Source organism: Rhinoderma darwinii, chromosome 1 (genome assembly GCF_050947455.1).
Source record: "Rhinoderma darwinii isolate aRhiDar2 chromosome 1, aRhiDar2.hap1, whole genome shotgun sequence".
NCBI classification, from domain to species: Eukaryota; Metazoa; Chordata; class Amphibia; order Anura; family Rhinodermatidae; genus Rhinoderma; species Rhinoderma darwinii.
The window spans coordinates 65,239,937-65,266,637 of NC_134687.1; the positions used below are offsets into that span (position 1 = coordinate 65,239,937).

The following is a 26,701-nucleotide window of genomic DNA, read 5'->3' on the forward strand; positions in this document are numbered from 1 at the left end:
TTGTAAACAAAGAGCAGCTATAACGATGAGCGCGGTAGCGAATATGTTTGTTTGTAAACAGATAGAATATGGAATCTAATAATTAGAGTGTGTGCTAGTTTGTTTCGTTTTGCAGCTTACCTGTCACTTTCCAACTGCCATGTATAACTGCCATGTCTAACTGCCATGTATAACTACCAGGACACTTTGATAGTATGACACTTAGACAGAGATGACTTCTGCCTTCGTGCCCCCCTGCATGAGTGCCTTCCCCATATGCTACATCTAAATTTATAGGGGAGTAGATGCTCCAATCTAGGCCTAATTAACCCCTTCCCGCACCTTGGCGTAAATGCACGTCCAGGTGAGCAGTAACTTCGCGCACCTGGGCGTGCAGTTACGTCCGTGCTTTAACAGTTAACCGCCGCGCGGCGCTACACCGCAGCGGCGGTTAACTGTGCAGGGTGTCAGCCCTGCTCTCCCTGTTGCCGATCAGCGGCCTGCCGCCGCTGAAATCGGAAATTAACCCCTTCGATGCGGTGGTCGATTGCGATCACCACATTGAAGAGGTTTACAGCGGATCGGCAGCCCCCCACATGCATTTGCGGGGGCTGGCGATCCTTATCATGGCAACCAGAGGCCAGACAATGACCTCCGGGTTGCCATGTACGGAAGCCTCGGAGGAGCAGCCTCCGGCCGGTCCTCCGATGCTTCCTGTCAGTGTGACAGTTACGTCACAATGACAGTTAGAACACATTACACTACGTAGGTAGTGTGGTGTGTTCTAGCAGCGATCAGAGCTGCAAGTCTAAGTGTCCCCTAGTGGGACAAGTAAAAAAAAAGATAATAAAAATGTTTTTAAAAAGTGTAAAAATAAAAGTTAGAAGTTACATAAACAAAGAATGCTTTTTTTCCTATAATAAGTCTTTTATTATAGGAAAAAAAGTAACACGTTAAAAAAAGTACACATATTTGGTATCACCGCGTTAGTAACGACCCCATCTATAAAACTGTAGTATTATTTTTCCCGCACGGTGAACACCGCGAAAAAAATAAACGAAAAACAGTGCCCAAATCACAATTTTTTGGTTACCAAACCTCCCAAAATATACAATAAAAAGTGATCAAAAAGTCGCATGTACGCCAAAATGGTACCAATACAAACTACAACCCGTCCCGGAAAAAACAAGCCCTTACACCGCTTTTTTGACTGAAAAATAAAAAAGTTATCGCTCTCAGAATATGGTGACACAAAAAATAATTTATTTTATAAATAAGTGATTTTATTGCACAAACGCTGCAAAACATAAAAAAATGATATACATATGGTATCGCCGTAATCGTATCGACCCGCAGAATAAAGTAAAATGGTCATTTATAGCCTAGGGTGAAGGCCATAAAAAAAACAAAACATTGTCAGAATTGCTTGTTTTTGGTCACCCGGCTTGCCAAAATATGGAATAAAACGTGATCCAAAAAATTTCTGGTACCCCAAAATGGTACCAATGAAAACTACAGATTGTCCCGCAACGAATAAAGCCTCACACAGCTCCGGTGGAGAAAAAAATAAAAAAAGTTCTGGCTCTCAGAATATGGCGATGCAAAATGTGCAGTGTTCCAAAAGCAGAGAAGATCGGGCGCCATTTATCAGTGCGACACCGGCCACATATCTGCGGATTATTATTTATTTACTGCATTATTATACCCTCTTATTATACCCTGATGTACCCCGCACAGATAACATATGCCCCCACATTATAAACTGAAACACCAGTAAAACCCCAAACAGAACAACTACCAAGCTACATCTGCGCCCCAAAAGCCAAATGGCGCTCCCTCCCTTCTGAGCCCTGCAGCGTGCCTAAACACCAGTTTACCTCCACAGATATGGCATCGCCATACCCGGGAGAACCCGGTTAATATTTTATGAGGTATTTTGTCTTCAGTGGCACAAACTGGGCATAACATATAGTGCACTAAAATGGCATATGAGTGGAAAATTTTAATTTTCACTCTGCACCATCCGCTGCACATTAACCACTTCGCGCACTACGACATAGCATGTCTTAGTGTGGGGGGTGATGTATGGAGCTTCTCACGTGAAAAATAAAGAATTTAAAGTGGCAAAATCGCTGTTTTTTGGTCACCTTCGCTCTACCTAAAAATGTAATAAAAAGTGCTCAAAAAGTTGTATATACCAAAAAAATGGTACCAATAAAAACGACCGCTCGTCCCTCAATAAATAAGCCCTCATACCGCTCTATTGACTGAAAAATAAAAAAGTTATGGCTCTTGGAACGCGGGGAGGAAAAAACTAAAAAGTAAAAGAAAAAAATGGATCCGTCCAGAAAGGGTTAATTACTTTCTAATGAAAAACCATTTATGACCACACGTGGGGTATTGCCGTACTCAGGAGAAATTGCTTTACAAATATTGGGCAGCTTTTTCCCCCTTTATCCTTTGTGAAATTGAAAAAATGCAACATTTTAGTGGAAGAAATGTTGATATTCATTTTCACGGCCTAATTCTAATAAATCCTGCAAAAGACTTGTGGGGTCTAAATGCCCACTATATCCCTAGATAGATTCTTTAAGTGGTGTAATTTCCACTTTTGGCCTCTCAGAAGCTTTGCAAATGCGACATGGCGCCCAAAAACCATTTCAGCTAAATTTGAGCTCCAAAAGCCAAATAGCGCTCCTTCCCTTCTGAGCCTTGCTGTGAGTCCAAACAGCAGTTTATTACCACATATGGCATATTTCCGTAATCGGGAGAAATTGTTTTACAACTTTTGGGGTGCTTTTTCTCCTTTATTCCTTGTAAAAATTAAAAATGGCTACCTCTTTTCAGAAAAAAAGTAGATTTTTACCTTTACAGAATAATTCCAATGAATTCAGCAAAACAACTGTGGGGTCAAAATGCTAACTTTACCCCTAGAAAATTCCTTCATGAGTGTAGTTTCCAAAATGTGGTCACTTTCCGGTGGTTTCCACTATTTTGTTTCCTCCAGTGCATTTCAAACGCGACACGGCACTGAAAACTATTCCAGCAAAATCAGAATTTCAAAATCCAAATGGTGCTCCTTCCCTTCTGAGTCCTGCTGTGGGTCCAAACAGCAGTTTATTACCACATATGGGGTATTGCTATAATCGGGAGAAATTGCTTTACATATATTGGGGTGTTTTTTCTCTTTTATTCCTTGAAAAAAGTAAAAATTTCTACGTTTTTTCAGAAAAAAAGTAGATTTTCATCTTCACATACTAATTCAAATAAATTTAGCAAAAAAATTGTGGGTTCAAAATGCTAATTATACCCCTAGATAAATTCCCTGAGGGGTGTAGTTTCCAAAATGAGGTCACTTTTGGGGGTCTTTAATGTTTTGGCCCACAAGACCTCTTCAAACCTGACATGGTACCTAAAATATATGCTAAAAAAAGGAGGCCCCAAAATCCACTAGGTGCTCCTTTGCTTCTGAGGCCGGTGTTTCAGTAAATTAGCGCACTAGGGCCACATGTGGGATATTTCTAAAAACTGCAGAATCTGGGCAATAAATAATAAGTTACATTTCTCGGGTAAAACCTTCTGTGGTACAGAAAAAATGTATTAAAAATGAATTTTGTAAAAAAAAAATGAAATTTGTAACTTTCACCTCTACTTTGCTTTAATTCCTGTGAAACGCCTAAAGGGTTAAAACACGTTCTGAATGCTGTTTTGGATACTTTTAGGGATGCAGTTTTCAAAATGGGGTGATTTATGGGGACTTTCTAATATATAAGGCCCTCAAAGCCAGTTCAGAACTGAACTGGTCCTTGTAAAAATCGCCTTTTGACATTTTCTTGAAAATATGGGAAATCGCTGCTAAAGTTCTAAGTCTTGTACCGTCCTAGTAAAATAAAAGAATGTTCAAAAAATGTAGACATATGGGAAATGTTAACTAGTAACTATTTTGTGTGGTATTACTATCTGTTTTACAAGCAGATACATTTCAATTTAGAAAAATGCTAATTTTTGCAAATTTTCTCCAAATCTTGGTGTTTTTTACAAATAAATATTGAATTTATCAACCAAATTTTTTCACTAACATAAAGTACAACATGTCACGAGAAAACAATCTCAGAATCGCTTGGATAGGTACAAGCATTCCAGAGTTATTACCACATAAAGTGACACATGTCAGATTTGAAAAATCGGCTTCGTCCTGAAGGCCAAAACAGGCTCAGTCCTGAAGGGGTTAAGCTCGTTCAGCTATTAATCAAATAACTAGACACATGAGGTGAAAAGCTCTGCAGAGATAAACAAACAGACTAGCTGGTCTGGATATTCATAAAACTTAACGACGATCAAACACTTTGACAAAAGTTAGAGATTACATTAGACTATATAGGAAGACGGGAAAGCAGAGTACCATAAAATCAAAGTTTCAGCTTCTTGAAATGCAGGTACAGCAGGAATGTAGTTCATGCAGGAATGAAATGGATTATATACCTGTATGAAGAGAAGAGAGATGGATGTTAGATCTGTGCCATGTATAACTGCCAGGACACTTTGACAGTATGACACTTAGACAGAGATTACTTCTGCCTTCGTGCACGCGTTTAGTCCGATTGTAGTAGTCCGATTGTGGTAGAATATAAATGAAGTCCTATTACCTGTCTAAAAAAATAAAAACTCTACAGCCTACAAATATCTTACAAACTCCTCAACATTGAAATTGCAACACCAAGAAGGAAAAGATTTTGGAATTGTGGAAATCATCGGATGGATAGACATGTTAATGATATGCAAATGATAAAATATTCCAAACATATTGACTTATTCAGTATCGAGTATGAGCACCACGCGCAAAAATACACGCACTTACACGCCTTGGCATGCTATCAATCAGGTTATTAATGGTTGTCTAAGGAATGCACTTGGACACGCAAATCATCAAGATTGGCTGCTGGAAGCTCCCTTTGTTATTTGCCGACCAATGACGTCCCAGATGTGCTCAATGGGAAGCAAGTCCGGACACGCTGCAGGCCATGGTAGCATCTTTAGGCCATGCAGGCTGCTCACAGTAGCACAAGCAATATGCGGCTTGTCCTTGTCCTGTTAAAAAAATGGCTTCTGGACACTTTGGAGAAATCGCTGTACTACTGGTTCCACAACCAAATCAATGTAACGCCGAGCTATTCGTGTTCCTGAAATGAAGACTAGAGGGGTCCAGCTACCGTACATTATGCCACCCCACACCATATTCGCAGGAGTAGGACTGGTATGACGTTCCCTTGTGAAGGCCTCTTCATGGCATTGCCCACGTGGTCTCCAAACCAATCTCCGGCTATCATTGCGTCCGAGGCAAAAGCGGGACTCATCACTGAAGAAGATAGAATTCCATTTTAGCCTGCTTTGTCGTCTTGCTGTGCACCATGATAGCCTTTGAGAGTGGCGGTTTGTGGTAAAGGGAGCAGGATGTCTACACCGTGTTCCAAATTATTATGCACAATGGATTTAAGTGTCATAAACATTTAATTATTAGTTTTATTAGTTAATTATTACTCATGGATGGTATTGTGTCTTAGGGCACTTTGGATCATTGTAATCAATCTCACACACCTGTGATAATTAGTTTGCCAGGTGTGCCCAATCAAAGGAAAACTACTTAAGAAGGACGTTCCACATTATTAAGCAGGCCACAGGTTTCAAGCAATATGGGAGAGAAAAAGGATCTCTCTGCTGCCGAAAAGCGTGCAATAGTACCATACATTGGACAAGGTATGAAAACATTGGATATTTCAAGAAAACTTAAGCGTGATCATCGTATTGTGAAGAGATTTGTGGCTGATTGTGGCACAGACGGGTTCGTTCAGATAAAGGCATAATGAGGAAGGTTTCTGCCAGACAAATTAATAGGATTAGGAGAGCAGCTGCTAAAATGCCATTGCAAAGCAGCAAACAGGTATTTGAAGCCGCTGGTGCCTCTGGAGTCCCGCGAACCTCAAGGTGTAGAATCCTCCAGAGGTTTGCAAGTGTGCATAAAGCTATTATTCACAAGCAGAAACAGTGGGCTCAGAAATACATTAAGATTAATTTTCAAACTGTGTTGTTTACTGATGAGTGCCGTGCAACCCTGGATGGTCCAGATGGATGGAGTAGTGGATGGTTGGTGAATGGCCACCATGTCCCAACAAGGCTGCGACGTCAGCAATGAGGTGGCGGAGTCATGTTTTGGGCTGGAATCCTGGGGAGAGAGCTGGTAGGCCCCTTTAGGGTCCCTGACGGTGTGAAAATGACCTCTGCAAAGTACGTAGAGTTTATGACTGACCACTTTCTTCCGTGGTACAAAAAGAACCGTGCCTTCCGTAGTAAAATTATCTTCATGCATGACAATGCACCATCTCATGCTGCAAAGAATACCTCTGTGTCATTGGCTGCTATGGGCATAAAAGGAGAGAAGTTCATGGTGTGGCCCCAATGTTCCCCTGACCACAACCCGGTTGAGAACCTTTGGCGCATCCTCAAGCAAAATATCTATGAGGGTGGGAGGCAGTAAACATCAAAACAGAAGCTCTGGGAGGCTATTCTGACATCCTGCAAAGATATTCAAGCAGAAACTGTCCAAATACTAACAAATTCAATGGATGCAAGAATTGTGAAGGTGATATCAAAGAAGGGGTCCTATGTTAACATGTAACTTGGCCTGTTACGGTTTTTTTGATTGAAAGAGCTTTTGATTTCTGTAAATATGACCTCCTGATGCTGCAAATTCAACAAATTAAAATTTTAGTTATCTTTACAACCTTTAAAATGTTTTGATCTCTGTTGTGCATAATAATGCATAATAATTTGAAACAGAGCATTTTGAGTTTTTTACTTCTAAAAAAAATCTGTTATCATTAGGAGATTTGTTCAATAAAATTTGCATTATACTCCAACGGTTGATGGCTTGAAGATTATACTGACTGTCATTTGCATCGACTATTTAGGAAAATCAGCAAAAAATAACATTTGCATAATAATTTGGAATGCGGTGTAGTTCGTAGCCCAATGTCGTGCAAACGCCTTCTGATGGTTTCTTTTGACACTTGTTGCCGCCCTAGGCTTGGGATGTGACGTCTAATTTCACTTGCAATACAGAATGGATCACTACGTGCCATTCTTCCAATCAGATGATCTGTTCGTGCAGAGGTTCGGCTCTACACACCTCTTGATGTCATTCCCGTTTGTTGTTCTCCCAACCTCTGGGACACGCAATATTGAACAGTGCTGACGTCCCGGTTTAGGGGTGTAGTGATCTGCCAGAGTGATAAAGCAAGGTCTCTCAGTTCAAGTATTCTGTCCCTCTCAGTTTGTGGTGATAACTGGCACATCCCACACCACTTGATCCAATTTTTGAGGTTTTTTTGTGTGGCTGAAACACATTGCTTTCAATATGGCTTTTATGCCGCTCCCACATGCCAGAGATTGGAGCAACGTACCTCAGAATTTGTTCATTTGAAGGTATTAGAGACACCTGCTACTTCCTTGATTTGTATAACCTTACGGCTTGTCCTTTTTGGTATTGCAATTTCAATGTTGGGAAGTGTATAGTATATATATATATATATATATATATATATATATACATACATACATACATATGAAAAAAATAGAACCTGTAAAGGCTGTATGTTTTTTTTATATTCAAAGAACAGGGCTGAAGCATGACAGCCATGATGCTTGAAGGAGCTCATGGGGATATCAAGGATCCTCAATAATCTATACAACGGATTACCAATGGTAAGAAGGAGTTTCTACAGGTTGGGGATTACTAAAATGCCTTCAAAAAGGATATGCCATCAGGTCCTCTACACTTTTTGGGGGCTTCATGCCCTGTATATAGAGCAAAAAAACCAAAACAACGACTTCTATGTGCTGTAATAACCTTCTAGTAAAAAGTATGAATATGTCGAGTATATTACCCTCTCAGTGGAAATCAGCAGCTTCCAGTACATAGACCCGGGAGAATATACTTTGTATGAATTAGACTGAACTAATAATTAGAACATGCCATTTTTTCCTTAAAGTGAATCTGAAACCTCGTGACACCATGTTGTGTTAATTCGTTTTTTTAAATATTCTTATAGTGGTCAGTTTTTCAGCTAGAGCTCCAAAGCCACAAAATAGAGATAGATTTAAATGATAAAATTATGGCTGCCATAGCCGCCAGCAGGGAGGATTTAGGAACGTAATGCATTCTGCTATGTTATTGAGTTCAAAGTATAAATTACAGTATATGCAGCAAACTCCTAAGCTCCCTCTAGTGGCGGCTGCAGGCAGCCAGTTTGTTTTTTTTTATTGATTTTTTAAAAATCTACATCTATACTGGAGTTATGGAGATGAAAAAAGAACAGCTCTGACTGCCATTAAGATATATACATAAAAGATATATTAAGAAATTAGACTTTTAAAGTTTTTCATTTGAATTTTCAGTGACAATTTGAAAATTAGTCATTGAAAGAAAAATACGGTTCCTTTATATAAATAAGGGTTTCATAGTAGCATTTATTGGAATTAATCAGAAGTCCTGCACTTCTGTTTCCAATGTCTTATTTTTTAAAATGACACAATTGTATAATATATATATATGCATAAAAGTAACTTAAATAATTATTGTAAGCAAAAAAATATTAGGGAGCGGCAATGTGAAATACACTAGGACACAGCGTTAAACAAAAGGACCTCACTCTGACTTGTTCTTCTCTGACTTGTTCTAATTCTGACTTGTTCTTCTCTATACATACATTCTACATTCCCCTGAGTATTTTGCAGGCTGTTTCTTGCATTAACCCCCTCACCTCGAGTCAGGTACGGCATCTTTATTTCATTCAGGAAACACTTCACTTCATGGACCACGACAGCAGCAGCCTCCACTCAGAGAATGGGACTCCTACTGAATTCCATTAATATCCTGACCTGATTGAAACCCTAAATCACAGTTTCCCTTCCTTTAATGTTGCAATTTTCAATTACAGCTGACATTGGGAGGAGGAGTATAGTTTTTACAGAAATAATCTAAAACAATGTTACAGATGCAGCTGCCTCGTAATAAAATGCATGCATTGATCTTCACCTGACTAGATGCAGATTGGAAACATTTCCAGCCCTCATGGTTATATTATACATACCACTTGAAATCATATAACATCCAAAAAATGTGTGAAAGGTCTCATGCACATATATATTACAGATCGGTGTGGTATTAATCTGTAATACAGCACCAAAAGAACTTGTGGGCCCATACTGTACCTCTGTGTGCCTCAAATATTACAGTAACACACAGAAAGGGTTCTTTTTATGAATACGCTACATCCGCTGCTTAGTAATGAGTGACGCAGCACTTAGGTGGCAATGCTGAAACTGCTCAGTTTTGTGTAACTCCATCATTGTCACCGTCATCCAAAGGAAGGACCCGAGGTGTGTATTCATATGAACCTTCAGTCCCTACTGTAAGGGTGAGGAAGATGATGGCCAGGACACAATGCGGAACTGAAAGGCACAGATGGACAACTGATGTATAATGGTGGCCAACGACGATATATTTGTGTTGAATATTTAGAAAAGATTTTCACACTAGAACCTGCAGACTTTATGCCCACTATTATCCCAAGTTAGAACTCACCAAGAATATCGGAGTAAAATCTGATACACATGGTGATGTACAGCCAATGGATTCTAATGGGTTTTTGCCACTATTAACATTTATTGCCTAAACACAGGATAGTCAATGTAGATCAAATCTGTGGCACTCTGCAAATGGTCTGGGTGCTGTAGGTAGGGCTCCTACTTAGTCAATATTAATAAGATAAAACTCAAGCACTCCACTGGTCAAATATGCAAAGAAAATATTGAATTTTCGGATCAGGTAATGTAATAGAGAAAGTATGTAAGGTTTCGGCCACAATCCGGCCTTTGTCAAAACTCTATTGCCGCTGGTCAATAGAAAAAGTAAAGGGAAGGTAGCTAGTACCATGGAGAAAAATGCGTCCCTCGCATTTTTCTCCATGGTGCTGGCTACCTTCTGTATAGCGCTCTAGCAACTTTTGTGGCCGAAACGTTACATACTTTCTCTATTACATTACCTGATCCGAAAATGTTATATTTTCTTTGCATATTTGACCAGTGGAGTGCTTGAGTTTTATCTGATTAAACACAGGATAGGTGATAAATGTTAGATCAGTGGGGTTCCAATTGCTAGAATGTAAAACTATTGCTCCCCTTTCTTCTTATTGTGGACAGCTGCAATGGGGGGAGGAGTTGTATAGAGTAGTGATCTATCGCGCTCACTCTGCGGTTTCCATATCTCCCATAGATTTGTACAGAGTGGGCTGCATACATACCCAGCTAGCGCTTTGTACAAGTTCTCCCTATCATGGCCATTCTCAAGTACTTTAGAACTTTTTGACATTTTTAATACCATTGGACATTTGGAATTTTCAGGCTGAGGGCCTGTTCATTTGGCAATGCCGGGTGCATGGACCCTAATGCTGGATTGGCAGAAATTCCAGACCTTTAGATTTAATAACTAAATATCAGGAGCTCCTGGGCCCCAATGCAAAATCTTTAACATGGCCCCTCCCCTTCAATAAACCAATTATAATACTGGTGTCTTCCCATGTGGCAGAGGCACCTTTGGCCACCCAAAGGCACCGGGGCACCATTATGCCTGCTCCTCTGCACCCCCCATAGCTTCGCCCCTTTTGAATGTATATAATGACTAAATATAAAAAACAGAGACAGAAGCAGTGGAAGAGAAGGCAATGTTAGCTATTCATTTATAAATAAAAGAAAAAAAAACTGTGACGTGTGAATAAAAAAACACGACATACAAGGCATAGTGAACATGGCTGTTTATAGAGCCACTGCATACAAAGAATGCATAGATAAATGGACTCTTACTAACACGTTGGCATTTAGTCATACATACACACCACATACATACTTTTTGGCCGTAAAAAAAAGTGACTTTTTAATTACAATTCATTTTACAAAATAATTCTTTAAGTTAAAATATGCAAAGCTATTTTTAAAACAAAATATCTGCAAAGGATTGGTAATTTCCCATAGATCACTGCTTCTTCCATCGTATGTCATTGTGAAGTGTACCTGCAGGAGAGATGTCATGGAGTCATCTAGGCATACACATCATTATAATGTACAAGTCCACACAATGAATGAAGGCATAATGCTCTTATAATACAGTATATGAAGGTGATGTGATATTCCCAATATGTAGAAGGTTGTGGCTTTTTGATTCTGAGGCTGGATCCACATTGGACATGTTTTTGTGGTACTTTAGTGCGTTTTATAAAGCTAAAAACCTGTATGAATAGATAGGGTTTTCCATATTGAAATAATATTTTAGTGTAGAAAAATGTATAATATTTACGCAGCTCTTTTTTTTTTTTTTTTTTTTTTTTAGCATTATTTGATTTTTTTTCTGTTTAATCGGGTTGACCCACTCCCCAAAACAAAAAACATACTAAAATTATGAATGTAAAAGAAAAATAAAAAATATGTAAGACAGCAAGATGTTATTTCCAAATCCCATTAGCCGATTTAAATTGACCACTGTATGCACATTAAGGTGCCGCTGCAGCCAGCACCACAGAGTAGAGACATGCCTTCTCTTGGTGATAAAGTGCCCCACCACGTGGTGCCAGTCGGCCGATCATGCAGGGAGGCACTTTAAGTTGAATACAGCACATGATTTAAATTGGCGCCATGGACAGGAATTTGTTCCTTAGTGGATGTGACAAATGCTCTTTCCTAAAAGGCCACAGATTCCTTTTAAGTTAAAGAGACAATAGGAGCAAAAATTGAAGCAGGAGAACTGTATGATGCTGATTGGACAGCGTCATACAGAAAACATCCAATCAGCGTCATACAATTCTCCTCTTCCCAACCCAGTGTGATCTCAACTTCAATCGCGAGATCACGCTGTGTTGCTGGGCTGGGAAGAGAACTGTATGACCTGATTGGACAGCATCAAACATAAAACATTACACCGCCCAGAGTGAAAAGAAAGAGTTACCCCTCATTTGGCAAGTATAGCCACATTAACATATTTAGAAAAAATGCTAATAACTTATTAGATTAGTTAGAAGATAGGGTATTAATAAACTAGTGACAGATATTCTTTAAACAAGCCCTAGTTGGGGGTTTTCCATAGAAGTTCTCAAAACATTTTGTAGAACTCCTCTAATCATGGGGGGAAAAAAACCACATATATGGCTCTTTCCATAGTAGAATGTGCAGAGCTATTCATGCTGTTAAAAAAATAAAAACAAAAACTTGAAGGAGACCTGTAATTATAACTGAATGGGATCAGTCAGGATTTGTTGGGATTTATTTTAAATCACATTTGGCAAAATTTTCATGGCTTTGGTGAGAATGGAAGACGCTGATGTGAACAGAGCCTATTATGATGCGATTCATGGCACGACTTTTGCAGCGCATGAGTTATACCGCTACATGTCAACATACCCTTTACACTAGAACTACAGCCATCAAAGTGATTGAAGCAACAGGGGAGGCCAATGGGAACAGCAAGTTACCTGCATTTCATGGATTCAGTTACATCAATAAATGCTGTACTACAACTTTATACTATGCTGGTGCTGAAGAAATGAGGAGCAATATATAAACATGTTGAAATGATCAGGACAAATTATAATACTGAATCTGTGAACGTTCAATTCTGACTGAGGAGTATTCCTTTAAAGGAAGTTTTTTAAGTGCAGAATATAAGTATCATTTTTCTTTAAAAATATTTTTCAGATATTAATGATAGCAAATAAAACAATGTCCCTCTTCTATAATAATCCATGGATACATAGGTACAGAAAGCCAAAGTTCTTAAAATCCTAAAAAAAACACTAATCCTATTGAAAGGTGAATCAATTACGGTTCATATAAGACAAATGTGACTCCATAAAATTTGCTTGTTTTTTTTACAAGAAGGGGTAGTGCCCTATGAAAGACTTATTAAATGAGGGTGATTTATATGGATATTATTAGGTTCTGCACTGGTTTTCCTTCTGCTACAAAAAGGGTCTTCTTTTTTCCACAAACAGCGCTACTCTTGCCTATGAGCTGGTACTACAGATCATCTCCAGCCAATACCAGACCCACTCATGGACAACAGTGGCGCTGCTTCTGGAAGAAGAGCAGACCCTTTTTTCTAATCCAAGACAACCCCTTTAACTACAGAACTTCTACTGACTGGTAGATCTAGTGGATTTACAATTCTGGTGAGAACAGACTATAACATACAAATAACATCATAAACTGAATCTCTACAATTCTGAATCTAGTGGCATTGGCCGATCCAGCAGTTACTTTATCATGTGACTTTCTTGTGTAATTATATTCAGAAAAGTATAAACCGCCTTGTGACCTACAGTATCAATGTATCCGGTGATGTCCGCAAAGCATTATACCAGAGTATATCTGAAAGAATTCCACCCAGACTATATTGTTTAATGCTGACTAAGCTTTATTCATTGGTGTCTATAACCACCCACATCCTTAGGAGCCTAATTAAGAAGTTTTCATATGAGTGAAATGTTGACAAATAACATTTAATCAGCATTAATTAGATCTATTTTTTTATTATTTTTGGCAAGCCAGTGTTTTATTACATTTCAATGATTGTTCCTGCAGTCTCTAGTGAGGGCATATAGATGTTATACCCCCTCTTCGACCCAGGGTAAGAGCTGCTATGTAAGAACGGCTCCCGCTCTGGTAGTCCTGGCCTGTCGAGGCCGCCATGTAATACTAAATTTTTTGTATGGCCAGGCATGGCTCCTACCGGGAATAAGAGTCGATCGCCAGCAGTTAGAGATCGGCTGATCACCAGGTTGGCTTTGATTTAAAAATGGGTTGTCTTACTGAGATAACCCTTTAAGGCCAGGTTTATATCTGCGTTCATTTTTCCCGTTGTCTTGCTTCGCCAATGAGAAAAACGGCGCCAGATTCGTCACATGGCGGACACAAATGGTGCCCGACGGAACCCATTGACTTTAGTGGATTCTGTCGGGTTTCCTGGACAAAATAGAGCAGCATGCTGAGCTATTTTTTCTGGCATTTTTCACTGGTTCTGTGAATCTATGCACCTAACAATAAATCTTACACATCACAATCTGAGCCATGAAATAGTTTGGATGCATTTTTACTTCTACTGTGCTGCTGTTTCATCTAATTTCCTGGTAATGGTTATGGACGATTAACAAGTGACAACCAATCTAAGCTTTAATCTACAACACATTTGTCTACTCGTAATGCAATTAACATAATGCTTTGCTTAGAAGCATCATGGTCCCAAATATCAGGACCATGAAAAGGGAGTGTAGGGACATTGGTTTCACTGACTTTCTCTGATGCTAATTTACATATAGATACTAATGGCAATCCTGAATTGTACAAAAATTTTCAAATGAATGAAACAAAATTTTCAGTGAGAGAAAATGTCTGCAACAAAATCTGCCGCATGTGACTGCACCATAAGGGTTCATTCAGACAAGCGTTTATGTAGTACGGGTGACGGCCGTTAAAACAACGACCATCACTTGGACTCGTACTACAATGGTGCTGTTCACACAACCGTTGTTTTAATGGAGCGTGTGAAGGTCTGTAAAAAAAAAATAGGACATGTCCTATTTTACTGCGTGTCACGCATCCCTCCATAAACTATAGTCTATGGGGGATCCGTGACAATGTGCCCCGACCGGGTGCAGCTCGGACGTGAAAAATTGTAGTTTTGCACGTCTGAGGTTGGCTAAGTTTGTCTGAATGTAGCCTAAGGGATTTTCTGATTTGGACAATCCCTTTTAGAGAAGGGTCACTTGAAAAACAGGTATCTTTCTGTTGGGACCCCTAGCAGTGGGCTGTAATCTCTGCGAAAACCTGGCAACAAATGAGAAAATGGGATTTCTAAACCAGACAACCCCTGTCACCATTGGCATATGCAGATATTGGTAGTCTAGCTTCAATAGGGTGCTTTCGCACCAGTCATCTCGATGCAGTTTTTTATGCAGTTTTTGAAACCACAACCAGATTGGATAAAAAAAGATAAATCTTTCCTATATACTTCCGCTCCCTTTACAACCCACACCTGGCATTGGCTTCAAAACTTGCATCAATACAGCATGTATGAAAGCACCCATAGGCTGTGTTCACGTGTCGTGCGCAATATGCATTTTTGGCAGGAGTTTTGGAACATTGCGGAAAAATGGCACCATTTTGCAAAAATCCAAGCAGAAAAAAAGCAAATTGACCATGACGTGTGAACTCAGCCTTAGACCAATGTCAACTTAGTAATTTGATGATACTCCAGGTACAGCACAAGAAGGTTAGCCAATTTGTCATCTACAAACCTGGAGAAAAAATAGAAACACATTAGACTGCAAATAAAGAGATTTTTTTTTTAAAAGTCTAATAATTATTCTCCAAAATAAAATTAATGACTAATTCAATGAGTGAATGCAGCTGCCGTTTACTCGTCATGTTGATGAGATGTTACAATTAAATTTGTGCACATAATTAAATGAGTCCTTCCCTTGGAAAAAGCCAAATTATGTTTAAGACCAATAAACTGTCCAAGGACATCGCTAAATAACAGTTAATTGTCTAGGGGGTACAAGAACACTGCTATACATGAGCTGAAATGATGTCTACTGATCAGGTGGAGGGACAATGACAATTCAATGCTGAATCTGCTGATAAACTACATGAATCACAATTTGCAATTTCAGTGTTAAAATTGGACACCCGCAAGACACCCGACACCTGGAAAATCATTTTAAAATGCTTTTTAATAACATCACCAATACTATACATACAGGCGTTTTGTCTTAAAGTGAATCTCCACCTTTTTTTTTAGCATGTAATTTTTGGGTCCAGTATTCTATGCTGATTATTTTCTAATATATCTTTCTAGCAGTCAGAGCTCCATTTTTCTGATACAGAAAACTTAATGATAATGTAGTATGCAGTAAGCTCTTAAACTCCCTCTAGTGGTGGTGGCAGGCAGACAGTATTTTATATTTTAACTAGGTCTATGCAGGGGATTTGGAGTCCTGTATCAGAAAAATGAAGAACTGACTGCTATAAAGATACATTAAGAAATTAATCAGCACAGAATAGATTGAAAAAACAAACTAGTGTTCAAGGGTGGACATTCACTTTAAAGAGGACCTGTCACTAGGTCATATAAGTTGAACTGGTTAACTGACCAGGATAGCACGGCCTCCTTGATTCCAGCAATGTTTTTCTTTTTTTCCTGGAAACCCCCATACCAGAGATATGGCCAACTGTTGTGTTGCCTCCCTATATGCTAGTTTGTTGTAGTTAGCCAATGGGGTGGAGCTAAGCTAGTTTCCCTGCCTCTGATGCTGACCAATCAGCGCGAGACAGCATGAGGGTGGTTCACGCTCTGTTGACTACAGCAAATTAGCATATAGGGAGCCAACACAACAGTGGACCATATCTCTCGAACGGGAAGGGGGTACAGGAAAAATAAAAAAACTGGAATCAGGGAGACCGTGCTATTCATGTCAATTAACTAGTTTCAGCTTATATGACCTAGTGACAGGTCCCCTTTGAGTGAGATGATATCAGCATAATACGTAGTATATTCCATCACTATTTCTGTTACCAGACTTTTTCTGTGGCCAATTATTCCTTGCCATCATTTATAGTTAATTTCTAGGGGATCTTTAAATGAGGTTATCGAGGGAATGATTTTTCCCATGTTTTAGAATGTAATATTATAATATGGTGGGTTTGTATAGTGTGTATAAAGTTCTAAAACTATTTAGCAGATAGCATGGCCTATAAAGAGATGTGGGCACCAGTAAATTACCGAGGAAGATACCAATACAGATAAAGCAAAACATAAGACAATAAGACTATACAAGTTCTTCACAACTGGATGTAAGTTGTTGCTGTCTTCAGTCAACCCTATATAAATGGTGTCAGCTATATATGACTAGGCACAGGAGTGTAAGTGACTAAAGTCTGTACCATTGGTATGGAGTGTGAGACGAACACCATTTCTTTAATAACCACAGAATAATGGGAGGGATCACACGAGAATGGACCAGTGACATTAAAAGAGATAATGTAATGAGTCAAGCTAGAGGAAGGGGTGTGAAATAAAATGCACTAACAAACTGACTTGTTCATTTCTTGTACGTAATAACCCAACAACCTCAGACTCCAAACCCCATCCACCAGACTCCTTCAATTCACGACATGACGTCTTTGTGCAATTTGTGATTAAGTGCGGGCAGCGCAGGTAATAGAAACCCCAGAAATCTGCTCCAATAGCACTTGGACCATCACAGTGATCAGATGACAGCGACTTTTGTGGTTGCCATTCACAACTATGAACATGACGGTGACTTTCCGCAACGATGGGATGAATCAGTGAGCTATGAGATGCTTAGTAATCCTTAACAACAATGTAATCCATGGCATTTGTTCGAGAGTGCAGAAAATGTCACTTTGTCATGAAATGTTTATCATATTTACAATCGGAAACAGACCATCCAATGCATGTAATAGGAACCACTTATAGGAGAAAAATAAAAGGTATGAGTAGATATATATTTATATTCATGCTTCTTTTGTAGTACGCCATGGTGTCAGAACGAGAACATGCTTGTCAAACATCAGATTAAGGGAAATTCTCTGAAGAGAAAAGCAGCAGTCTAATAGAAGGCTGAGCCGCAGTATACTCCGTTATAGAGCTACTTTTACTTCAGTAGACACATAAGATTCAAGTGTTCTTTAACTCTTCTGCTGTCTTGTAGTTATGGCATGTCGGCCACTGGGCGTTTCTGTTTCAAAGTGTCAATCAGGGATAAAACACCACGTTTTACACTGGTTGTGACTCTCCTTGTTACCGAGTCTGCAGGAGGTGGCGGTGGTTGTGGCTTTTGGGAAGGAGGCCTGGCAACCAGGCACTTCTGATACCGCAACTACAAAAAACACAGCGGTATTTATGTTAGTAAAAATAAAAATCAATCAACATGTCTGCTGCAAAGAACCACAACATAATATTCCAGATACAAGGACATAGAAGTACATTTTATTTCTAAGATCTTCGGCTATATCCCTGAGAAATGTCAGGAGATGTCAATGATGGGGTCCATGATCAGAGATTGCCAGAGATAGCTGTACCATGCCCATTTATCATAACTCTGACAAAATCGGGGAAACTGTAATGGGTAAGCTAGAAGATGTACAAAGGTAAACCTTCATGTTAATAAGACTGTGCCGTATTATGTAAACTCGGGCAAAGATGTATCCAGCATTCAATCAAATAAAATTCCAATTTATTGAATCATATTAAAACAAACGGAGTAAAAACAATCCGGGGAGGACGCTTACGCGTTTCGAGCAACTTGGGTTTTGTGCCATATTATGGCCAGCTACAATCATGCCAAGAATCTTCACCATGTAAGGTAAGTGCAGGAAAATCTCTTCGCTATTATGTGATCCTTCCCTTTCCCAAAAGAGAAGGGAACGTTCCCATTGAGCACAACTGGGATGCTGGGAAACAGTAGATGTCTAACTTGCCAGACATAGATGTTAATGACATCTATATGTGGCTCAAAGACCATGTCAACACTGTGAAAGTGTGTGGGGGGGGGTTTAGCCTTTTTTTTTAATGTGAAATTATACTTTAAGGGATTGTCTCATCACAGACAACCTCTTTTATGTAGTAGCTGGATTGGCGATTAGCCTTGGACATGTAGTATTTCATGGTGGCCATTCAGATGAATGGCTGTTCATGTAATATATGGACAGCTTGTGTCTGCCAGAGTAGAGATGGACTCACAGAGCGGCTCTTTGTTCTGTCCCTAATAGATAGGACACCGTTCTGGCCCTTATAGTGCATTTATACACGGGTTGAAAGCAACCCCTATTACATTTAAAAAAATGACATTTCACAAATAAATTACATCTCAAGAAAGTCCCCTTACCATGCATGCGGCTTGGACAGCTTCAGAAACGTTTCCTGCATTGGGCTCACACCAGAAGACATGACTCTCAAAATGCTGGTTGCCTGTGTCCATTACGAAAGCAAAGGTATGGACATCTTTTCCAACACCCATGAATGACAGAAAACGCACCCGGCATTCTACTAAAACTTCTTCATCCTGCCAAACAAGAAAGAACAGATTATATGTTTTAACTCTGCTTACACATTGTCAGATATTGACAGTTACACCTCACATACAACTGTATCAGTATAATAAAAGAGGATCTACCACATTACCCCATCATGGCTGCCTCCCCATTAAGGTACGGTTACTTGAACATTATATGTACATATTAATTAAACAAAGTATAAAACTGTTATTTGACCACTGTACAGCACTGTTGTTTGGACACTTTTTTACTATTTTATGCTTCTTTTCCTTTAAGAAATTAGAAGAGGGTAGCCCAGAAAGGGTTTTGCCCCATGGCTATGGAAGACCTTGATTTCAACCTTAGTGGGCACTGTGATTACAGAAAATCCCAACATACGTAATGGTAGGAAAAATACTTCACTAGGAAAAATGAGTGGCCATCATAGCCCTCAAGCTCTTAAAGTGTAGTTTAACTTTTTTTTTTTTGGAGGAGGGCAGGACTGAATCTTTGTCCCAGGTGAAGGAAACCTAGCTACACCTTTTATTTTTAAGTCCTGGAAACCCCCTTTAAAGAGGACATTGTCACCTCTCCCGACATGCCTGTTTTAGTAAATACTTGTAGTCCCCATGAAATAACAATTCTGGGGCATCTTTTCTTAGAGCTCTACATAGTGTTGCTCCTCTGTTTTTCCTCCTAGAATTTTTTTAATACATTGACAACTGGGTGTTACTAGTTAGAGGGTGTGTCCCTACACAATCTGACAATGTCCAATCAATGCTGACTGCTAGACTATTTAGGGACACACCCTTTTGACAATAAGAATGGTGACACCCAATTATCAATTTATTCAGAAATTTCTAGGAGGAATAAAAGAGGTCTAAAAAACGCAGAGGTCTAAAAAAATATGTTCTAGAATTGTTATTTCATGAAGAATTTTGACTAAAATAGACATTTGATGGGTTCTATTTAACTAAGTAAAATGGGGAAAGACATGGATATTTTGAAATTTAGCAGCTTTGATGCACTGTCCTATTGTTCACATTCCTGGCTTTGAAGTTAGCACTGTTGCCTTGCAGCGCTGGGGTCCTGGGTTCAAATCCAACCAAGGACAACATCTGCATGGCGTTTGTATGTTCTCTGTGTTTGTGTGGGCTTCCTCTCACACCCCAAAAACATACTGATAGGGAATTTAGATTGTTAGCCCCAATGGGGACAGTAAGTGTGGACCTTTGTACAGCGCTGCAGAATATGTTGGTGCTGTATAAGTAACAGAAAGTGTTTCATTCACTGACAATGTAATGGAAAATTGCAATTTTAGCCGCTGTCTCTGCACTGAAGTTTATCATTACAGCAGTGAATAGCCGAATCAAAGAACTTTTCAACAGGCATCAGTCCGTAAAACCTGTACTCCATCTATATACTGCAATCAATTTTGGACCCTACAAACAATAGCTTTTTACTGGGGTGCACACTGAACAAGGATGGATTCACATCTTAAGACAGCAGAATTTCCAGTTTATTGCTATTCTTGTATTCCCCGTATCCTGGCTGTAGAGTGTACTGGCCTCGGGGGCTTTCCATTTTGCTGTCTTTGTACAGTGGACAGGTGAACCAAGCAATCTATTTAAGGATAGCGACTAGTGTGAGATGATGCATAAAATGCCTGTGTATTAAAGTGACGATGATACATGGAATGAAGAAAACAATAAAACATGTTGATGCCGGTGAACATAAGACAGATGTGCATTGTGTGAGAGTAATAATAATAAGGCTAGGCTACAGAAATGAGGCAAATACTAAATTATACATGGCAACATAGGATTTCAGCTCTTGAGTAGATTGCAGGACCCTCAGCAGGAACCATCACAGCAGCACTTTCTAAATCTGAGTAATCTGTTCAGATAAATCGGATGACACGGAGCAGGTAAATAGCATTTTATATCTCTTCTGTGCATAAACTTGCGCTTTTCTTCACCATCTGCTTCTCCCACACAATTCATCTTGTGCAGTGCTGAACCACTATGAGCCTGACAGAAATTTTTGCTGATGTCTATGTATTTTTGTTGCACAATTGAGAATTCAGTTTCAGGTATTTCAAAAACTTGACATGAAAAATTACAGGAAGTCACTTCCAAATGATCTAGGCCAAAGAAAAAGTGGGCAGGCACATGGTAGACAAATACTGTAAAAAAAATCCTTGCACAAAAGATCTGTTGCTAGATGTCCAGTAATTCAGTGATTAAATAACAGGGGAGCTCTATTTCCATACACATGCAGTAGCTGTTGGCTGAACACTGGTTTGGTCACCCGACTCCACCATAAACACACTTCAATGGGAGAAGGAAATAAACTGGAACAGGAGATTGGGCGTGTTGGACATCTGCTATAAGAGGCCCCCATACACATTAGACCATCAGACGATCCAGCCGGAATCGGCAGGTTCCACCAACTTTTATCTGATTTGTATGGCTAAATTAATACTAAAAATGGTAAAAGAATAATTTCTTACTAGATAATGTGAGAACATGAAGGATGAGGTGAGTAGGGGCTTTGTAGCTAGCTGTGTGTGGGTAGGGGGGTGGGCACTTGACAGGCACTTTTTAAATGCGCAGCTTGGCTGCTAATGCTATGGGGAAAATGGGGCACTACAGTTGGCATTTTAATGGGTTACTGTGGCAGTCATTGGATCTACTTTGCTAGACATTGTTCCTAAGACTGTGCTTGATCAGTACTGTATTCCTTTACTCAGTCTGTATTATATTACAAACATGTATGGCTTCTGTTAGCTTCAGGGTAGTCTTTTTATGCCAGTATTATGTGGTCACTGTGTGGTGGCATTATTCCGTGACTGTATGGTGGCATTAGTCAGTGACTGTGTGGTGGCATTATTCCGTGACTGTATGGTGGTATTATTCAATGACTGTATGGTGGTATTATTCAGTGACTGTATGGTGGCATTAGTCAGTGACTGTGTGGTGGCATTAGTCAGTGTGTGTGGTGGCATTAGTCAGTGACTGTGTGGTGGCATTAGTCAGTGACTGTGTGGTGGCATTATTCCGTGACTGTATGGTGGCATTATTCAATGACTGTATGGTGGTATTATTCAATGACTGTATGGTGGCATTAGTCAGTGACTGTATGGTGGCATTAGTCAGTGACTGTATGGTGGCATTAGTCAGTGACTGTATGGTGGCATTAGTCAGTGACTGTATGGTGGCATTAGTCAGTGACTGTATGGTGGCATTAGTCAGTGACTGTATGGTGGCATTAGTCAGTGACTGTATGGTGGCATTAGTCAGTGACTGTATGGTGGCATTAGTCAGTGACTGTATGGTGGCATTAGTCAGTGACTGTATGGTGGCATTAGTCAGTGACTGTATGGTGGCATTAGTCAGTGACTGTATGGTGGCATTAGTCAGTGACTGTATGGTGGCATTAGTCAGTGACTGTATGGTGGCATTAGTCAGTGACTGTATGGTGGCATTAGTCAGTGACTGTATGGTGGCATTAGTCAGTGACTGTATGGTGGCATTAGTCAGTGACTGTATGGTGGCATTAGTCAGTGACTGTATGGTGGCATTAGTCAGTGACTGTATGGTGGCATTAGTCAGTGACTGTATGGTGGCATTAGTCAGTGACTGTATGGTGGCATTATTCAGTGACTGTATGGTGGCATTATTCAGTGACTTTATGGTGGCATTATTCAGTGACTGTATGGTGGCATTATTCAGTGACTGTATGGTGGCATTAGTCAGTGACTGTACGGTGGCATTATTCAGTGACTGTACGGTGGCATTATTCAGTGACTGTACGGTGGCATTATTCAGTGACTGTACGGTGGCATTATTCAGTGACTGTACGGTGGCATTAGTCAGTGACTGTACGGTGGCATTAGTCAGTGACTGTACGGTGGCATTAGTCAGTGACTGTACGGTGGCATTAGTCAGTGACTGTACGGTGGCATTAGTCAGTGACTGTATGGTGGCATTAGTTAGTGACTGTATGGTGGCATTAGTCAGTGACTGTATGGGGGTATCATTTATTAACTGTATGGTGGCATTAGTCAGTGACTTTATGGTGGCATTAGTCAGTGACTATGGTGGCATTAGTCAGTGACTGTATGGTGGCATTAGTTAGTGACTGTATGGGGGTATCATTTATTAACTGTATGGTGGCATTAGTCAGTGACTGTATGGTGGCATTATTCAGTGACTGTATGGTGGTATTATTCAGTGACTGTATGGTGCCATTATTCAGTGACTGTATGGTGGTATCATTCAGTGACTGTATGGTGGTATCATTCAGTGACTGTATGGTGGTATCATTCAGTGACTGTATGGTGCCATTATTCAGTGACTGTATGGTGCCATTATTCAGTGACTGTATGGGGCGTATAACACAGTGACTGTATGGTGCCATTATTCAGTGACTGTATGGTGGTATTATTCAGAGACTGTATGGTGGTATCATTCAGTGACTGTATGGTGGTATCATTCAGTGACTGTATGGTGCCATTATTCAGTGACTGTATGGGGCGTACAACACAGTGACTGTATGGTGCCATTATTCAGTGACTGTATGGTGGTATTATTCAGTGACTGTATGGTGCCATTATTCAGTGACTGTATGGTGGTATCATTCAGTGACTGTATGGTGGTATCATTCAGTGAATGTATGGTGGTATCATTCAGTGACTGTATGGTGGTATCATTCAGTGACTGTATGGTGCCATTATTCAGTGACTGTATGGGGCGTATAACACAGTGACTGTATGGTGCCATTATTCAGTGACTGTATGGTGGTATTATTCAGAGACTGTATGGTGCCATTATTCAGTGACTATATGGTGCCATTATTTAGTGACTGTATGGTGCAATTATTCAGTGACTGTATGGTGCAATTATTCAGTGACTGTATGGTGGTATCATTCAGTGACTGTATGGTGGTATCATTCAGTGACTGTATGGTGGTATTATTCAGTCACTGTATGGGGCGTATAACACAGTGACTGTATGGTGCCATTATTCAGTGACTGTATGGTGGTATCATTCAGTGACTGTATGGTGGTATCATTCAGTGACTGTATGGTGGTATTATTCAGTCACTGTATGGGGCGTATAACACAGTGACTGTATGGTGCCATTATTCAGTGACTGGTGCCATTATTCAGTGACTGTATGGTGGTATCATTCAGTGACTGTATGGTGGTATTATTCAGTCACTGTATGGGGCGTATAACACAGTGACTGTATGGTGCCATTATTCATTGACTGTATGGTGCCATTATTCATTGACTGTATGGTGGTATTATTCAGTGACTGTATGGTGCCATTATTCAGTGACTGTATGGTGCCATTATTCAGTGACTGTATAGTGGCATTATTCAGTGACTGTATGGGGGTATCATTCAGTGACTGTATGGTGGTATTATTCAGTCACTATATGGTGGTATTATTCAGTGACTGTATGGTGGCATTCAGTGACTGTATAAAGGCATTATTCAGTGACTGTATGGGGGTATCAGTCAGTGACTGTATGGTGGTATTATTCAGTGACTATATGGTGGTATTATTCAGTGACTGTATGGTGCCATTATTCAGTGACTGTATGGTGCCATTATTCAGTGACTGTATGGAGGTATTATTCAGTGATTGTATGGTGCCATTATTCAGTGACTGTATGGGGGTATCATTCAGTGACTGTATGGTGCCATTATTCAGTGACTGTATGGAGGTATTATTCAGTGATTGTATGGTGCCATTATTCAGTGACTGTATGGTGGTATCATTCAGTGACTGTATGGTGCCATTATTCAGTGACTGTATGGGGGTATCATTCAGTGACTGTATGGTGCCATTATTCAGTGACTGTATGGTGCCATTATTCAGTGACAGTATGGTGCCATTATTCAGTGACAGTATGGTGGTATTTAGTGACTTTATGGTGGCATTATTCAGTGACTGTATGGTGGTATTATTCTGAGATATAATAAAACGCAGCATACTGTTATATACTGTTATCTATAGATTCAATGTTTGTGATGGAGCCAGGGCAAATTATTTGGGAGTGGGGCCAAGAAAGAACATACTTAAAAACAAAATGTATCTAAAGCCCCGCTCCATGTTACCTCAGGTATCTTGTGATTTGAGCAATACCCCTGCTCTCTCTTTTACTTGTGCTGTGGAAGGTTTAAGCTGTACACACATGTATGTGCTTGCATGTATTTATTTAATTACTAAATAAAGTGATTAAATCAAACATCTGCTCTTTAAACTATAGAAAATCACAATGTTAAAAATGAACATATTTCGTTTTGCTTTGACGGCTGCAGTGCCTTTTTTTCCATTATTTTGCAGCTCTCCTCTTCATGTCATTGTGCATTGTTAACCAGTATAATGTGACCTTGAAACCAGTTACTAGAAAAAGAGTGAATAGTGGGAATACACTTTTCTACCCTATAGATGTGCAGTAAACACAGAACATTAACCACTTCAGGACACAGCAATTTTGAGCCTTGAAGACACAGCGATTTTTTTTGTTTTTTTTAAACACGATGTTCCAAGAGCCATAACTTTAAAATTCGACTTAGACGTAGGAGGGCTTGTTTTTTCATGGGGCGATTTGTATTTTTTTTTTTTTTTTTAACGCCACCGTTGTGGGGTACATTTTTTGTATTAAAAAACTTTTATAACTTCCATTTTTTTGGGCGGTATCGAAAAAAAACAGCAATTCCACCATAGTTTTTTTTTGTGGGGTATAACTTAGATGTTAAAGAGGCTCCGTCACTAGTTTAGTAATGCCCTTTCTACTAGCTAATCTAATAGGCGCTGTCACACTGATCATGCTAGTGAAAATTGTGTCCCAAAAAGTTTATTAATTATGAGATTTTTTCTAAATATGCAAATGAGGCTATACTAGACAAGTGGGAGATAACAGCAGCGGATCTCCTGAGGTGGAGCCTAATCACAGCCTCTGACGCTGTCCAATCAGCATGAAGCTGCTTCACACAGAGGCTGGAGGGAAGGGGGAGATCACTTCAAATAGCCATAACCCAGGCTGCGTATCAGAACAGTGGTGGTGGCATATGAAAGAGGAGATTCTAATCTGTCATATGACACCAGGGTCGCAGTTCTAGCTGTGACACAACCGGAGATATCGCCAGTTGAATACACAGTCGGGATGGAAGCTGTGTATAGATCAGGCTGTGTTGCCGGGCAATGATTGGATAGCGTTATACAGAAAACATTACACCACCCAGAGTGAAAAGAACGAGTCACCTCCTATTTGGCTATTAGAGCCAAATTAGCATATTTAGAAAAATGCACATAACTTTGAAAATAATAAACGTTTTTGAAAAAGATTAGTTAGGAGATAGGGAATTAATAAACTAGTGACAGATCCTCTTTAACTTTATTCTGAGCGTCGTTACAATTACAGCGATAGCAAATTGATGTACTTTTTTTGAGATTTTACTACTTTTGCACACATTTTTGTAACGCCACATTCCTAGAGCCAAAACTTTTTTTTATCATCGATGCAGCTGTATGAGGGACTGTTTTTT

The 26,701-nt window shown here is 39.7% G+C and overlaps 1 protein-coding gene across 7 annotated transcripts in view; it reads right to left on the bottom strand.

Annotated features, from left to right (window-relative positions):
* Positions 1–10,832: 10,832 nt before the first annotated feature.
* APBB2 (amyloid beta precursor protein binding family B member 2) overlaps positions 10,833–26,701 on the bottom strand; it is a 304,103-nt gene continuing 288,234 nt past the window's right edge. For all 7 annotated transcript variants that reach the window (XM_075859373.1, XM_075859379.1, XM_075859381.1 and 4 more), the window contains 2 exons: positions 18,990–19,166; positions 10,833–17,981 (listed from right to left, as the gene is read on the bottom strand). In XM_075859373.1, the coding sequence (XP_075715488.1) occupies positions 17,814–17,981; positions 18,990–19,166 (345 nt within the window). In that variant the 3' untranslated portion in view covers positions 10,833–17,813. The remainder of the gene's footprint in view (positions 17,982–18,989; positions 19,167–26,701) is intronic.